At 54.1% G+C, this 16,677-nt stretch overlaps 1 protein-coding gene across 3 annotated transcripts in view; it reads right to left on the minus strand.

Annotated features, from left to right (window-relative positions):
* ARMC9 (armadillo repeat containing 9) overlaps nt 1-16,677 on the minus strand; it is a gene marked incomplete at its 5' end in the record, with an annotated part of 119,861 nt that overhangs the window by 71,844 nt on the left and 31,340 nt on the right. For all 3 annotated transcript variants that reach the window (XM_080689895.1, XM_080689896.1, XM_080689894.1), the window contains 3 exons: nt 3,451-3,543; nt 6,295-6,406; nt 8,461-8,495. In XM_080689895.1, coding sequence (XP_080546021.1) covers nt 3,451-3,543; nt 6,295-6,406; nt 8,461-8,495 — 240 coding nt within the window. The remainder of the gene's footprint in view (nt 1-3,450; nt 3,544-6,294; nt 6,407-8,460; nt 8,496-16,677) is intronic.

Consider the following 16,677-nt stretch of genomic DNA (forward strand, 5'->3'; position numbering starts at 1 on the left):
GATGTAACCCAGAGGTAGAATACTTCTGGATTCAGTCACCAGTACCCCCAAAAAAGTGCTGGGGCTTGGGGGTATATCTCAGTGGTAGGGCACCCCTGGGTTTAATCTCCAGAACCAAAACAACACCTCAAAATTGGAACCCAACTTAAAATTCTATACAACAAATAAAGCCATTTTCATTCAGCCCATACACGATCTCAAAATACACAGTGCCCATGTATTCTTCCTCTGAAAGCTACGACTAAGATGTACCCCCCAACTGGGAGAATAAGTGAACAACAAAAACAACGGGGAGATGGAACCAGACCTCCAGCTGAGGGGGACAGGAACCCCCACAAGAGCCGTGGAAAGAGAGTCCTGGCCACAGCTCAGCCCCATGAGCTGCCCTCGAGGCCACGGGTTCAAGGCCAGCCCCCCAAATGCCTGCTTCCTGTGCACCATCTCTATTCAGGCAGATCTTTACTGCACTCTACCAATTACGCAGAAAACTGCACAGGCCGCAATGCCCCACAAAGTACACACGCGTGTGGCAGGCTGTCTCCACCGCCCGGCGCCCTCCAGGCTCCAAAGGGAGCCGGCACCCTTCTCCCGGCCCCTGACTGCCCACATCCGAGTCCAGCCTCCCCAGCAGCGCAGTCAGGAGACAAAGGCAGAACCCCGCGAAGATGAGCAGGAGCTAAGGGACGCAAAGTCAGAGGCGGTTCTCCAGCTCTTCACTGTCAGGTCTCTCATACTTTCTTTTTGATCCACTTTTTGGGAGCTATTTTCCGTTTTCAACATTTCTAGGTTTGGTGGCTGTTGTTAACTTTTTATAATGTTCTCTTATTTCATGTATACAATACAGCTTCTTTGAGGATATTACTGACAAACTTCGTATCTGCGTTTTCTTCTCCTCGCAGTCCTTGCCTGCTTTGAATTTCTGGAGTGAAACCACGCGTTCACTGTGTTCTTTTGTGCGGGCACTTCGCTCCGCCTGTTCGTGCCTCCGCTGTTCAGGGTGCCTTCTCGTGGCTGTTCCTCATTTCACAAGTCGATTGTTGTTGGGGATTTGGGCTGTAGTCAGTGTTAGGGTTCTTATTAGCAGTACCACCATGAACACTCTTGTACATTTCTAAGAGACCATACACATTTCTGCTGGGGTTATACCCAGAAGTGATTTTACTAGGATATGGGTGTACAGTTTTAGTAAACGCAGCCAGCGTTCCAAAGTAGTGCACCAGGGGATATACTTTGAAACAGTACTAACTGCCCAGTGAAGGCCGGGCGTGGTGGCGCACGCTTGTAATCCCAGCATTCGGGAGGCTGAGACAGGAGGATCACGATTCATGCCCAGCTCAGCTACTTAGTGAGGCCCTCCGCAACTCAGTGAGACCGTTTCAAAATAAAGAATAAAAAGCAGGGCTGGGGGCATAGCTCAGAGGTCGAATGCCCCTGGGTTCCATCCCAAGACCCACACACACACACAAAAAGTGCCTGGTGAGATGAGCCAGGATCCTGTCTGCACTTGGCCAGCCTGGACCACGTCCTCAGGAGGATGCACCTCCTCCTTCCAGGCTCTGGACGTGGATCTGGTGTGGACAGTCTTTTCCTTTCCCCTTTCCCTTTCTTTCTTTCCTTCCTTCCTTCCTTTCTTCTGGGGATAGAACCCAGGGGCACTCTACCTCCAAGCTATACTCCCAGCTCTTTTTATTTATTATGAAACAGGGTCTCACTGAGTTGCAGAGGACCTCACTAAGCAGCAGCTGAGGCTGTCTGCGAACCGCGATCCTCCTGTCTCAGCCTCCCAAATGCTGGGATTATAAGTGTGCGCCACCACACCTGGCTATGGACAGTCTTTTCTTTTCTTTTTTTTCTTTTCTTTTTTTTTTTTGTTTCTGCAGGTCTGGGGATGGAATCCAGGGCATTCAACCTCTGAGCTACACCCTCTGCCCTATTTTTTATTCTTTATTTTGAAAGAGTCTCACTAAGTTGCAGAGGGCCTAAGTAGCTGAGGCTGTCCACGAACCACAATCCCCGAATGCTGGATTACAAGTGTGCGCCCCCCCGCCCGGCTTGGACAGTCTTTTCACCCTGCAGAAATGCTCTCATGGGATCCAATTCTGAGACCCAGAAGTAGACCAGGTGAGCGTAAAGGCCCAAATATAGCCAGGCATGGTGACACGTGCCTGTAATCCCAGTACTTGGGAGGCTGAGACGGAGGATCGCAGGTTCAAAGTCAGCCTCAGCAATTTAGTGAGGCTCGACAACCTAGCAAGACCCTGTTTCCAAAAAAGAAATAAAATCGGTCTGGGGTGTAGCTAGGAGGTAGAATTCCTCTGGGTTCAATCCCCAGTAAAACACACACACACACACACACACACACACACACACACACACACACACCACACAGCCAAACACAAAACTGGGCCCCGTGGCATGTGTCTAAATAGCTACAGAGGAGGCTGAGGCAGGAGGATCTCTTGAGCTCAGGAGTCTGAGAAAGGAAGGAAGAACGGACGGACGGACCCACAGAATAGATTAACCTTGAAGACATGCTCAGTGAAATGCCAGTCACACACACAGAGCCAAGCACCGCGCAACGCCTCGTGTCTGCGCTACTCATCAGTACAGATCACGGAGGGACACAGGATGGTGGTGCAGGGCTGGGCTCCAGAGGAACGAGGGCTATCGTTTGACGGGATGGCTTCAACTTCACAAAATGAAGAGTTCTCTAGGGAAATGGGTGAAGGCAAGGCTTTTGAATGATACCACTGAACCAGATACTAACAAATGGTTGAGATGTTAAATTTGTGGATTGTGTTTTACCACAATTTTTAAAAGTCAGAATGGTGGTTCTTTTTTTTTGGGAGGGGGGTCTGGGGATGGAACCCAGGGGTATCCTACCTCTAAGCTACACCCCCAGCCCTATTTTTTATTCTTTATTTTGAAACAGGGTCTCACTGAGTTGCAGAGGGCCTCACTGAGTAGCTGAGGCTGGCTTTGAACTGCGATCCTCCGGCTCAGCCTCCCGGATGCTGGGATCGCAAGCGTGCGCACCATGCCCGGCCTTGGTGGTTAATTCTTTATGAAAGGAAAGAAGGTACACCTAGACGCACAGGGGGCGTAAGCAAACTCATCTTGCCCATCTGGGCCTGTATCTGCTTACCTACCTCATGACCCCGAGTCGTGCTTGGCTTGCCGGACTTAGAGTAAGCAGCGGGAAGAGGGAAAGAGCTGGGAATTTGAGAAGCGGGAAAAATGGCAGAAAGCACTGCAGCCATGAAGCAAGTTGTTCCGGCTGGGGGGCGACGCTTCTGCAAAAAGGCAGCCACTGTGCAGGGCGGACTCTGATCTCACCGCCAGCGAGCTCTGGCCGGACGCGTGGCCAGACCTCGTGCAGGGAAACGGAAGCTTCGCCGCCTGCAAAGGCCGGATCGGAGGCGCTGGTGAGCTCCGCCGCCTCTTACCCACCTGGCTGTGGCTGTGACAGTCCAGGAGGTCATTGCTGATGTAGGCTTGCAGCACCGTCTCCCGCTGCTCCCCAGGATGGGACGTGGTCAAGCGCTGGAGAGGAAAACCACAGTAACAGGACCTAAGTCTTAAGGTGGAGAGTTCTATATGGCAGAGGGGTGTGCGTGTGTGCGCGCGCGTAAAACAGGGAACCGAACCCAGGGGCATTCTACCTCTGAGCTACACCCCAGCCCTATTTTATTCTTTATTTTGAAACAGGGTCTCACTAAGACGCAGAGGGCCTAAGTAGCGGAGGCTGGCCTTGAACCTTCAACCCTCCTGTCTTAGCCTCCCAAGTACTAGGGGTTACAGATGTGTGTCACCATGCCCAGCTCTGCAGGTATGGTTTAAATGACAGTTAAAATAGTATCCACAGCTACACGTTGAACCAAACAAAATAATATCCAGCCTGTGGGGGGGTGGGGCATAGTTGACCAGCCAAGAACTTGCTGAGGACGGGCGGGAGGTGTACGGGTCGATGGAGTCTGCTTACATGCACGACGTGTCCAGAGAAGGGAATGGACACGATGCCCGAGTCACCAGCTCACAGACAAGACAGCTGCCAGTGGCCGGAGAGGCAGGAGTGGGCCTGAACACTGCGCGGCCGTGCGGGGTGGGGAGTGAGCGCCTCCTCAGGATGGGCAGAGGCGGCACAGCTGAGGGGCTCACGGCCAGGGCCCGGGGCAGACTGCAGAGGTCTCTGAATGCCCGCCATGCCAACGCATTAGACTCTCCCCTGCCTGGAGGGCTGTGTGGCAGGAGGAGCTGGCTGGCACTTTGTAGGCACCGCAGAGCCAGTGAGTTGGTTACGGTGTTATATGGATTGACGCCGTGTCTATGACCAAGGGAGACTTTCGTGTGGGGAGCGTGTGAGCTGTGTGTGCACACGGGTATGCATGGGTGTGTAACAGGAGTGAGCAAAGGTGCTTCTTTTTCCAGGAAAACCTTAGATGAAGATCCCGGGGCTGTGACCCTGCTCCTGGGAAGAGCAGCTGGGCGTGTGAACCGCTGGAGCTCTGTGGGCGAGGCCAGGCCAAGGCGCGGAGGGACAGAAGACAGGAGGGCAGGAGGCGGCCCTCCGGGGAGGAGGAGATGGAGACTGTCACGTGGGCAGCTGCTGCCCTGCGAGGCTCGCAAGGGGCGGGTAGGGTGCTGGGCGAGGGGGCGCAGCCCACAGTGTGAGACAGCGGCCTTATCCTGGTGGCCGTGAAGCCCCGGGTCCCTGGGCAAAGCAGCTGCGGAGCATGCAGGGTGTGCACGGGCCCTGGAGAGCTCTCGGGGCGCCCAGGCCCGCTGTCCCCAACAGAAGCAGTGTGGGCGGCAGCCTGACCACAGGGCTGTCCCTGCCGAGCCTGGGCGTGTTCTCCTGTCCTTGTCAGGACATGTTCCAGGCCTAGCTACCTGACACCGGAGCCCCAGGGAAGTGTTTCTATCCCAAGGTGGGGAAACAGCGTAGAGTTTCGATGTTAAGATGTTCTGAAATGAGGGACCTACAATGGGCTCTGATGCAAACGCTGGGCATCAGAATGCAGGATTCAGTTAAACGGCCAACTAGTGTTGGCTTAAGCCAACAGTTCTCAAAGTGTAGACCAGGGAACCCTAGGGTACCCAAATCCCTTCCAAGGCGTCTATAAGGACACATTAATTTTACAAAATACCAAAATGTGATTTGCTGTTTTCCTGCTCCGTCTCCCAGCGGCTATACGAAGAGTGTCACTGAGGCAAATCAAATGCAGGAGCAGGAACCCGAGCCCAGCTGTCCTCCAGAGCCAGCGCCGGAGAACCTCGCAAAGGCAAACACCAGCACCCTTCTCACTAGCTGTCCTTGTTTGTAAGAAAGTTATTTTCATAAAAAGATTTTTTCTTAACACACTGTTTATTATTCATTTTACATGAACTAAGAAACATATATTTTAAGTTTTCTCTGCTTTAATTTTTTTTTTTTTTTTTTTTTTTTTTTTGCGGGTCTGGGGATGGAACCCAGAGGCATTTGACCTCTGAGCCACACACCCCCAGCCCTATTTTTTATTCTTTATTTTGAAACAGGGTCTAAGTTGCAGAAGGCCTCACTAAGTAGCTGAGGCTGTCTGCGAACCGTGATCCTCCGATCTCAGCCTCCCGAATGCTGGGATTCCAAGCATGCACCACCACGCCCGGCTTTGCTCTAATTTCTAATACTGTGAATACTGGTGGGCAAAAGTCACATCGACATAAAAAGCTCTTTACGGTTCTCAGTAATTGTTGAGCGTGTAAAGGGTGTGCGAGGGCTGGAGTTGTGCTCAGTGGTCGTGTGCTTGCCTGGCACACATGAAGTCTTGGGTTAGATTCCCAGTACCATGATAGACAGACAGACAGACAGACAAAGGGTGTGTGTATGGGGGGGGGGTCTAGCTTCAGAACCAGCTGCCTGAAGACAGGGGACTTGAAACGATGCTTACTTCCTGAAACAGCCGGCGGGGCTGCCTGAGAACAGCCGAGTGCGGGCCCGCGAGTCGCCCTGGGCTGCACACTCTGACGTGTGGTTCCCGACCAGGAAAGGGCCAGATGGCAGGAGCTCCCTGCCTGGAACGGCAGCTCCCTGGCAGGTGGTGTGAAGGCCATGGTGACTGCGGTGTCAGCGCAGGGCTTTAGAGAGAGCCGAGGCCAGCCTCAGGGGCTTTTTAACGTCAGCTCTTAGTGACATCAGGTAGCAGGAAGGTTTCCAGGACAGGGGTCGTGAGAAACAGCATGAGAGGCAGCCGAGAGACGCAGGGCTGGGGTCTGCAGTTGTCTTTTGCTTTTTAACTTCAAGGGAAAGGTACGTACCCAGCGAAGAGCCTGCAACAAGAAGGCTTTCAAGCGGTCACTGCCCCAAATCAAATCCTTCTTCAGCTTCTCATAATCCAGGGAGGGCAGCAACGGGACGTCCTTCAATTTCCTACTCAGCGTCAAGTTCAAAGAGGAAGACAAGGGCAAAAGGACACGTTCATCACAGCTGAGCCTCGGCACGTCCGCCCAGAGCTGGCTGGACGGTGACCCAGCAGCCTGCTGCCCCCCAGAGGGCGCAGGCGCCTCGGCACCGCTCTGCCTGTTCTGTGGGGCGGACCGAGGCTTCGTAGTACATTTATTCCTTTTCCTTTTCTCTCTCTCTCTCTTTCTACCCAGGCACACTCTACCTCTGAGCTACACCCCCAGCCCTATTTTTTCTTCTTTATTTTGAAACAGGGTCTCACTGAGTTGCAGAAGCCCTCACTAAGTAGCTGAGGCTGGCCCGAAACCTGCCATGCCCTCGCCTCAGCCTCCCAAGTGCTAGGATTACCGGTGTGCACCACCACCCTGGCTTCTTTCTTTCTGTACTAGAGATTGAACCCAGAGGTATTTTACTAAGCTACACCCCCAGCCCTTCTTATTTTGAGACAGGGTCTCACTAAGGTGCCCAGCCTGGCCCCAAACCTGAGCTCCTCCCACCCTGGCTTCCTAAGGACTGGAATTATAGGCCTGCACCATGCACCATCGCGCTGGGCACGTGCTATTTTTTTTTTAAGTACTGGAGATTGAATCCAGGGGCATTTCATTTCTGAGCTATCACCGCAGCCCTATATTATTTTATTTTGAAACAGGGCCTCGCCAAGTAGCTGAGGCTGTCCTAGAACCTCCAGTCCCGTCGCAGCCTCTCAAGTACTAGGATCACAGCCATGTGCCGCCACGCCTGGCTACTCTTGTGTTTGTTGGTTTTAGTCTTCATTGGACAAAATGGGATTCTTGTAGAGGGTCCAGAAGAAAGGTGCGCTCTCAGGAAACGTGGTGGGAAGGAGTGCTGCTCTTTCTACACCTAGAGGCAAGGCCACAGACACACGCACCAGATGGTTTCGACACTCTTTTTCCTGAGGCAGATTCTATCTTGAGTTTAAAAATTTGATAGTATTATTAGCAAACATCCAGAGAGCGTTTGCTGCGTCTGGCATTATACTTAATTCTTCATATAATCAGGCCACTTTCATCTGCACAATCCTATGATAGAATTACTATTTTTCTTCTCGTTTCTCAAGGGAGGAAATCCAGGCACATACTTAGTCCAGGATCAGAGCCCGAGGCCCCGGCAGGATTTTCACCTGCAGTCTGTGGGCAAGCGCTGCGTTACACTGCCGCCAAGTGGCGGGAGAGAGGAGTGCAGCGCCAGGCAGGGCAGGGCGGGAGCTGAGTAACCGCACGCCCAGCACCTGCCCCTGCACACAGCAGGGTCACGGGGTCACCAGAACGGCCTAGTCCTGATGTCCACACCCAAGGTCTGCACTTTCTCGCTGCTATCACACACGTGTGACCCCACTGCCAAGGGCGACAGCCCGGCTGCTTTGGTTAGGCCAGCTCAGGTGTCCAGAAGGCTACCCTGAGGCCCTGGTCACCGCTCGAGCCAGCAGAGAACAGCGAGCTTGGACACCAGTGCTCTGGTGACCGGCGGCTCAGTTCATTCCCACGGAGGACTACGGCACCGTTCAACGGCTCGTGTGATGCTATCTTACCAAAAGAAATAGAATGAGCATTAAAAGGCAGTTCTAGTTTAACAATGCTGCCTGTAATTACCGGTGTTTACTTGCCTGTCCATATTCAGCTTCAGCTCAAAGGCATTCCTCTCAGTGAGGCTGTTAAGTGTTTATTACAGCTAATTTGATTTCCAGTTTTATATGGATAGCTGTTCTCAGCTGGACGTGGTGGCCCCTGTCTGTAATCCCAGTACTTGGGAGGCTGGGGCAGGAAGATCGCAGGTTCGAGGACAGCCTCAGCAACTAGTGAAATTCTCATCAATCTAGAAAGATCCTGTTTCAAAATAAAAATAAAATAGGGCTAGGGGAGTAACTCCGAGGTAGAATGCCCCTGGGCTCGATCCCCAGTGACTCCTCCTTCCTACATCTATCTCCTACACACTTACATATACAGCTGTTCTCAAATATATAATGGTTCTCCTTAATCAAAATTCCTAGGGTGATTACTTACCCCGGGGCCAAGGAGGCTCGTAACATGGTGGAGGCCTGAGGAAAGAGGACAGGAGAATAGAGACCACGTTAAATGTTGGCAGCAGCAACACAGCACCCCAGCTCAGAGATAGTGTGTAGTCAGTAGACATGTGGCCAAAGTACTGGGATTAGAACCTCAAGTTCTGGGATTACAAGCGTGCACCACCACACCCGGCAGATCTGGAGGGTTTTTGTTTTGTGTTGTTTTGTTTTTTGCAGGTCTGGGGATGGAACCCAGGGACATTCGGCCTCCGAGTTACACTCCCTGCCCTTTTGTTTTTTATTCTTTATTTTGAAACAGGGTCTCACTGAGTTGCAGAGGGCCTCACTAAGTAGCTGGGGGCTGTCCGCGAACTGCGATCCTCCGGTCTCAGCTTCCCAAATGCTGGGATTCCAAGCGTGTGCCCCCACGCCTGGCTATCAGATTTGGAGTTTTTAATCTACCAGGTTTCCATATATGACTTCAAAGTTAGCCCGGATCACAACTAAGCAACTCACTGCTAATGGTTATTAGTCACCAGCCCTCATTAACCTCAGTTTGTTGAGACTTCACTACAAGCCAAATTAACCCCCAAACTGAAACAAATCAACACTGAAACCCAGTGGCTTCTTCCTGCCCTACTCTGCCAGAGGCAGGAAAAGCTGCTAGTCAAAGACTTCATGGCTGGATGCCATGACATGCTTGTAATCCTGGTACTTGGGAGGTCGAGACAGGAGGATCCAAGGCTCCAGACAGGCCTCAGCAACTTGGCAAGACCCTGTTTCAAATAAATAATAAGGGCTGCGGGTGTGGCTTGGAGTTAGAATACCTTGGGCTCAATCCCTAGAGCCCCCCAAAAGATTGCCGTTAAGTATAAAAATAACGTGTGCGCGTTGAGCCATTGCCCAGTCCTCAGAGCAGGTGACGGTGACCATGGAACGGGCCACCCTTTCCCACTGCCGCGGTGCTGGTGACGGCCCTCCTGAGGTCTGTTTCCTCTTGCTCCTTGCGGTACTACCTGGATCATCAGGAATGCAGACCGCCGGGTCCTTCCGGAACCAGCACCTGCATCTCGGCCAGGTCCTCGGGGGACATGCTTGCACTGCAAGCCTGGGAAGTCCAACCTGGCCCACGGCCCGTTTCTTCCTAAGCCAGTAACACTCAGTTCTGGTGACAGTGACCTTATGGGAGTTCAGCCCAGGTAAGGCAAATCCTCCATCCCTCCACCTTTCACACACTTCTGCTTTTCTCAGATACTTAGCCACTAGCTTCATAGAACAGCTACGAATTAGCTTGTTTTCTTTTTATTTATTTTGTGGCCCTGAGGAGTGGACCCAGGGGCATTCTACCTCTGAGCTACACCCCAGGCCTTTTGATTTTGTTTTGAACCAGGGTCTTACAAGACTGCTGAGTGGCTTGCTAATTTCTGAGGCTGGTCTCGAACCTCTGATCTTCCCGTCTCAGCCTCCCAAGTCCTGGGATTGCAGGCATGCGCCACCACAACGGCTATGAGTTAGCTTGATGATGGGAACCAAGGTGGTGTTCTGCTCATTGGCTTGTCTGAAAGAAAAGGGAGTCTCCACCTGGGTGGAGCCTTCCCGAAGGTCCTCGGTCCTTCTGTTTCACCACAGCCCTCGAGCAGGACCTCTACCACACTCATCACACTGAGCTGTGATGATTTTGCAGATTTCCGTGCACTTCAGTGGACAATGAGCTCTACAAAAGCCAGAGCTATGCCACCCTTGTGTCTCCGGGATCTGATACCGAGCCCGGCACACAGAAGTACTGATTCAACATCTGGCGAGTGGATGAAGACTAACCCCCAACAGGCTTTACTCCAGAGTCCTCTGCTGACTGACAAGTGGCCCTGGTTGATAATGCCACCAATCGCTTCCCTCTGGGAGGTTTGTGTACCACAGTTGCCTGCCTCGTAGACAGCGAATCCCACTTTTAGGAATGTATGCATGTATGCATGCATGTATGAATGTATGCATGTGTGTAGAACCCAGGGTGCTCTATCACTGAGCTATAATTCGCCAGCCTTTTTGTTTTAATGTTTTAAATTTTGAGATAGGCTGTAAGTTACTCAAGCTGGCCTCAAATTTGAGATCCTCCAGCCTCAGCCTCGTAAGTAGCTGGGATTACAGGCATATGCCACCACACCCTGCTCAACCCACTTTTATTTCCTTCTTTCCTTCCTTCCTTCCTACCTATCTACCTACCTACCTACCTACGTACGGAACTAGAAATAGAACCCAGGGGCATTCTACCTCGAGCTACACTCTCAGCCCTATTTTTATTTTTTTATTTTTGAAGCAAGGTCTTGCTAAATTTCTAAAGGCCTCACTATATCGTTGAGGCTGGTTGTGAACCCGTGGTCCTCCTGTCGTAGCTTCCCTAATGCTGGAATCATCAGCATGTGCCGCCATGTCCAGCTCCAACCCCACCTAAGCGGCTCATGCCTGTGGAGGTTTTCATATTGCTTTAACCTTTCGTTAATTAGTCAATTGCCCATTCCCGTCATTGGCTTAGTGAGGAGTCAAGGAAGTTTGAAATGTCATCTAAATTATTTATCTAACACATTAAGGAAACCCAAGAAGCCAAGGTAGTGAGTGAACTGGGTCAGGTAAGGACGTGGCCACACTAAATGAAAATATTTAAGAATTAAAATTTTGGCTGTTTTCTATTTTCCTAAATAAAATGAATTAATACCTGTTTTTCATGGCTATAAAAGTTTTCTTTCCTTTAAAATACAGACCCCTTAGCCAGGTGTGGTGGTGCATGCTTATGATCTTGGTACTTGGGAGATTAAGAGCATCACAGGTTCAGGGTCAGCCTCAGTAACTCAGACCTTGTTTCAAAAGAGAAGAATAAAATAGGCCTGGTGTTGTAGCTGAGAGGTAGAAGGCCCCTGGGTTCCCCCTGCAGTACCGCAAAAAATAAAATCCAGCCCCTTTTGCTTAAGTCCCATTATTCGACTTGACCCATGAAGAGGTCAGCTGGAACGCAGGCACGAAGGCCCCTCCGGAGCAGAGACAGCCTGTTAACGGGCACCAGCAAGACTTCAGTCGAAGCCGGGGGAAACCAAAACAGCCAGGTGAGCGGAAGGAAGGGCTCGGCGCTGCCACGAGGGGACGAGGTGGTGCTTAGTCCGCGCGTTCAACAAGGACTCAGGGTTGCCCATGTCTGCCATCGACGGTGTCTGAAGGACACTGGTAACACCAAGCAAGCGCCCCTCTCGAGTGCTCCCAATCCAGGGGGCGGAATGAAAGGCCCGCCGCTGCCCACGCCCAGTTTGCTCAGCCACAAAGCGGCGGCGCTCACGGTGCCTCCGTGGCAGGCGGCTGTGGAGAGCAGTTAGGTGATGGCGCCCTCCTCCACCTCTGCACCGAAGCCTCAGATCCTACTGACTCTATGCGGGGTTTCTCCAGTCCCTGTGCCTGGGGCCTCCTTGGCACATCCTCCCTCCTCTGAACTGCCCACGGGCTTCACAGTAACCGTGCTCCTTGGCGACGACTGGGTGCTCATGGACCCGTCGTGTCTGCTTCCAGGGGAGGAGATGTGGAAGCTAGACGCCTGCGGCGGGCCAAGACCAAAGCCAAGTCAGGTCCCAGAGCCCATGCTCTGCCCACTGCCTGGCTTTGGTGGTTGTCTCTGACCCTCTGGCCACACTTGGCCAGGAGGAGCTTTATCAAGGCCCCCTGTGCCCCCGCCCCAGCCTCCCCTCTGGCAGACCTCTGCCCTATCTTCTAGACACTTCCTCCTCGTCCTCCAAACTCAGCTCGCCCATGCGTGCTGGGTGGGACAGCACCACAGCGCCCTCCACCCTCGCCTTCCCGAGCTCCAGCCAGCAGACTCCGCTGTGACCCTCGCGTTTTCTGTGGTATACAGAGTGTCGGCCACTCGGGACTCCTGTGTTTTTCTTTCTCTCTTGTGGCTCACAATTGGGAGTGATTTTTGTCCCTGGGGACAGTTGGCAATGTCTGGAGACATTTTTGGTTGTCAAAACAAAGGGTGGTAGCCGGGCGTGGTGGTGCACGCTTGTAATCCCAGCACTCGGGAGGCTGAGACCAGAGGATCGCGGTTCATGGACAGCCTCAGCTACTTAGTGAGGCCCTCTGCAACTCAGTGAGACCGGGTTTCAAAATAAAGAATAAAAAATAGGGCAGGGGGTGTAGCTTAGAGGTCAAATGCCCCTGGGTTCCATCCTCAGACCTGAAAAAAAAAAATGGGGGCTGGTGAGCTGGGCATGGTGGTGCAAGCTGTAATCCTGGTACTTGGGAGGCTGATGTAGGATGATCATAGGTTCAAAGCCAGCCTCAGCAACTTAGTGAGGCCCTCTGCAACTTAGCGAGACCCTGTTTCCAAATAAAAAACGAAATAGGGCTGAGGGTACAGCCCTCAGGTAGAAGTCCCCTGGTTCTATCCCCAGCAACACACACACACACACACACACACACACACACACACACACACACACACACGGTGCTGCTGCCCAGGATGCTGCAGACCACCATGTCCACAACCAGAACAATCCAATCCAGTGCTGAGGGACGGCCCGCAAGGCCTGCTGTGCACAAGGGCTCCGCTCTGCTCCTCTCTGAGCTGCTGTCAGCCTAGAAGAGAGCAGACACTCTCATCTCTTCTGAAATGAACTACATGCCGGAAGGCCTGCACTGCGTCCATGAAGTGCAGGAGGCGTCCACTGGAAGGCCACCGTCTCTACGACCCCCGCCTGCTGCCGCCCACCTATGCCGAGCCCTCCTTCTGAAGGCCGGGTGGCTCCGCCTGTAAGTGCTGTGCTCCAGTTCAACTGGCCTTAGCACTGCCGTCTGGCTGTGACCTTGCCCAGGGTAAGGAAACTCGCAGGCCACAGCTTCAGCCTCCTCCTCCTGTAGAAGCACTAATGGTAACGTAACCTCTAAGGCTGCTCTAAGGTCTGTGGAGCAGCAGGCTTCGCGGTGTGCAGGTCTCCCTCCCCCTCCCCCCTCCCCCTCCCCCCCCTTTCCCTCCCCCTCCTCCTCCCCCTCTTCTTTGTGGTACTGAGGCTTGAACCCATGGGCATTCTGCCTGAGCCCTTTTCATGGTTTACATTGAGACAGGGTCTAAGTTGCTGAGGTTGGCCTTGAACCTGCGATCCTTCTGTCTCAGTTTCCCAACTACTGGAGTTAGAGGTTGTGCTAGATTTCTAAGTCCACATTTCCAGCTTCTCGAGCAGGCTGTGACCAGACGCACTGCTGGCCGCACTCAGGAGTCACAGCCGCCAGCTGTGGGCGCTGGACTGCCCGCAGTGTGCGCACAGCCCCAGCCGGCTCGCAGACGGCAGCCCCATAGGAGAAAGATGGGGGATCAATCTCGGCCAGAATAACCCCCCACATACTGCAGGCAGTGGACCCAGCACCGGACAAGCCTCCGAAGGGACCCTGCGCAGGGCTGGGGGCACCAGGAGGAAACCGGGGCCCAATCACAGCGGGCGTGAGAATGGGCGGTTCCTAAGGAAGCCGGGAAAGAAGGCAGGGCGCCTCTCTCAGGGTCAGTAGAGGACACTGGACTATGGGACATGTTAGCGGTCAACAAGTCACGGAGCCAGGCCCGGCTGGAGGCCCCAGGAGCTCTGGGGCCTGGGAGACATAACCGTGCACCTGAGCCCAGGTGAAGTAGTAGTTCTTAGGCTTCCTCGGCCCTGGCAGGACCCTGGAGCCCAGCCTCGCAGCAGCTGCTGCCCCTGACCCAGGATCCCGGCTGGGGAGAGAGTGTACTGGGGCCGCATTAGGCCGGGACAACTCCTGGCCATAGGATGGGGGCTTTGCTTTGACACCTGACATCCTGCTGCTGGTAGGGGAGCGGGATGGTGGAGCCCCACCCCTGAAGGTTCCAGCTGGCTGACGCAGGTAACTGCAGCTAAACAACAATGGCCTAGCTGCCCTGGCTGGTGCGTATGACCGCAAACACGTCACCTGGTTCCTGGCACGGGTGTCACCTAGGTCCAAGAACTTTGATGCAGACCACTGCTTAAGAAACAACAACCTACCTGCCCGGGAAGCCCTCAACTCCCTGCTCTCCCCCACCCTCAAAAAAGAGCCCCATAAAAAGTTTCAACCTAAGCCGGGCGTGGTGGCGCACACTTGTAATCCCAGCACTTGGGCGGCTGAGACAGGAGGATGGCACAGGTTCGAAGCCAGCCTCTGCTACTTAGTGAGGCTCTCAGCAACTTAGACCCTGTTTCCAAATAAAGTATAAAATAGGTCTGAAAGGTCGGAATAGGTCTGAATAGGTCCGAAAAGTCGGAGGTAGAAAGCCCCTGGGTTCCATCCCCAGTACCACAAAAAAAAAAAAAAAAAAAGCTTCAACCTGCCGACCCTAGGTGTGCACCTCACTGCCCGCCTCTGGACCGTGGACCTGCCCGGGAGTGCAGAATTAAGCGCCCTTGCTTTCTACTTGGCCTGCGCACCTCATTCCTGCATCACAACTTCACAGCAGCAAAGGTGATCTGAGAACTCGGTACTGGGGTAACATGCAGGAATGCGCCTCGGTCACTCCGGGGCTCCCCAGTTCTACAGGATGAGCAGTTCTCCACCAACGAGCCTCTCCAGAGTCCTGGGCATGCGCCGTGTGTGGGGAAATGCACAAGACAGCATGTCTCCAACTACTAACCAAAGCTTGTTTCTGGGCCGGGGATCTGGGGCTTGGTGATTGTGGGCACACACTTGGGAAATGCAGCTCTGCAGGTCACAAGAGCAGGGGTTCATCTCAGTGAGGGGGAGACAGCTCCCGAGCTCGAGGAGGGGATGGGGCCACCAGCCCCCGGGCAGCAGCCCCGTTCCCACAGATCCCTCTTTCTTGCGCGGTTCCTGTTGCTGCCTGTGATCTGCAAGGCGCATGTCAACAGACGGCTGGTTCCGACAACCACAGAGGCCTGTGTCTCAGCCCAGGGCCGCAGAGCCATGGAGGCCTGAGATCCTGAGAAGCAGCCCACCAGACAGAGACGGGGGAGCAGCCGAGGCCGGACGCAGGAGGACAGGAGCGTGCGGCGCCTGCGAACCGCTTCGCCCTGAAGCAGTGGCTGGCACTGAGCGCGGGGCTGACCGGCTGCCTGGGTCCTTCCTGGACACAGAGGTGTAAAGTACCAGGACAACCTGAAAGGTCGCTCTCGCTGGCCTGGGAGTGATGTCAGGCAAGAGCTTTGAGACAGTCAGGATGTGAGGACACCAAGGGAGACCGAGGAGGAGCTGAGCAAAGGCCCAGCGAGTGCGCTGTGGCGGGAGGGCGGGCCACGGGGTCGGGGGTGATTCCCAGGCGCTCTCCGGAGTCATCCATTGCGACAGGAAACACAAGGCCCCACTGTGGTTTACCTGTCAGCATTCATGGGAGGAGCGCTTAGCCCACGCTCAGAGCTCAGGGGCAGGGCCTGAGCCGGTGGTGATCACCCTACCAGCTGGTTGAGGTGTGAGGCGTGCTGGCTCCTCATGCCCCCAGGGTAGCTCAGGGGTGACTCCTAACCCCAGGGGCTGGACCTCAAGAGGCACCTGCCCGTGTGATGATGGCGCCCAGGCTCAGGAAGGTCGCGGGGAGGGTGGGCGGGGTGCTGCCCTTCTAGCTGAGGCTCCGGGAACCATCCTCCCTGCTGGAGCAACGGCTGAAGGCCATCCTGGAAAAGGGTGCCCACCGCCACTGCCACAGGCCCTGAGGGTTCCCCTGTAAGACAGGTGGTGGGTGTGGAAGCAGGGGCCTCTGGGAGCCACGGGTCCAGGGCCCGTGGGAGATTTACTGCTATCACCTGGATTTTACCTGTTACTTCCAAGGGGCCTCACCTGGAGTTGTGAAAGAGTGGCTAACCCCAGCTGGGCTGTCCTGTTGCGGTGTTTTTCTGAACAAGGTGCATTCAGAGGGAAAGTCCTATCCTACAAACGCGCAGCCAGCGCTGCGCCAGGTGGGCCTGGGGCTCACCCAGGAGCTGGGACTTGGATTCCACGTTAAGTGTTAGCCCAGACTCTGCCCCATCTTGCGGTCAGCTGCCCGTTGCCCATTGCTGCCCCTGGACAGGCCGTGGGCCTGGGTTGGGAAAGGACGCCGGCCAGGGCACACCTGCCCTTGAGTGTCTGTTCATATGTGCCGGGAGGACACACTGTGCAGACATCGCAGTGTACTTACACAGTCTAAGACGGCGAGGGCATCGCCGGCGCTGCGGCGTCATGACCACAGCACCCTCAGTCTGTC

Source organism: Muscardinus avellanarius (assembly GCF_963383645.1).
Source record: "Muscardinus avellanarius genome assembly, chromosome: 2".
NCBI lineage: Eukaryota > Metazoa > Chordata > Mammalia > Rodentia > Gliridae > Muscardinus > Muscardinus avellanarius.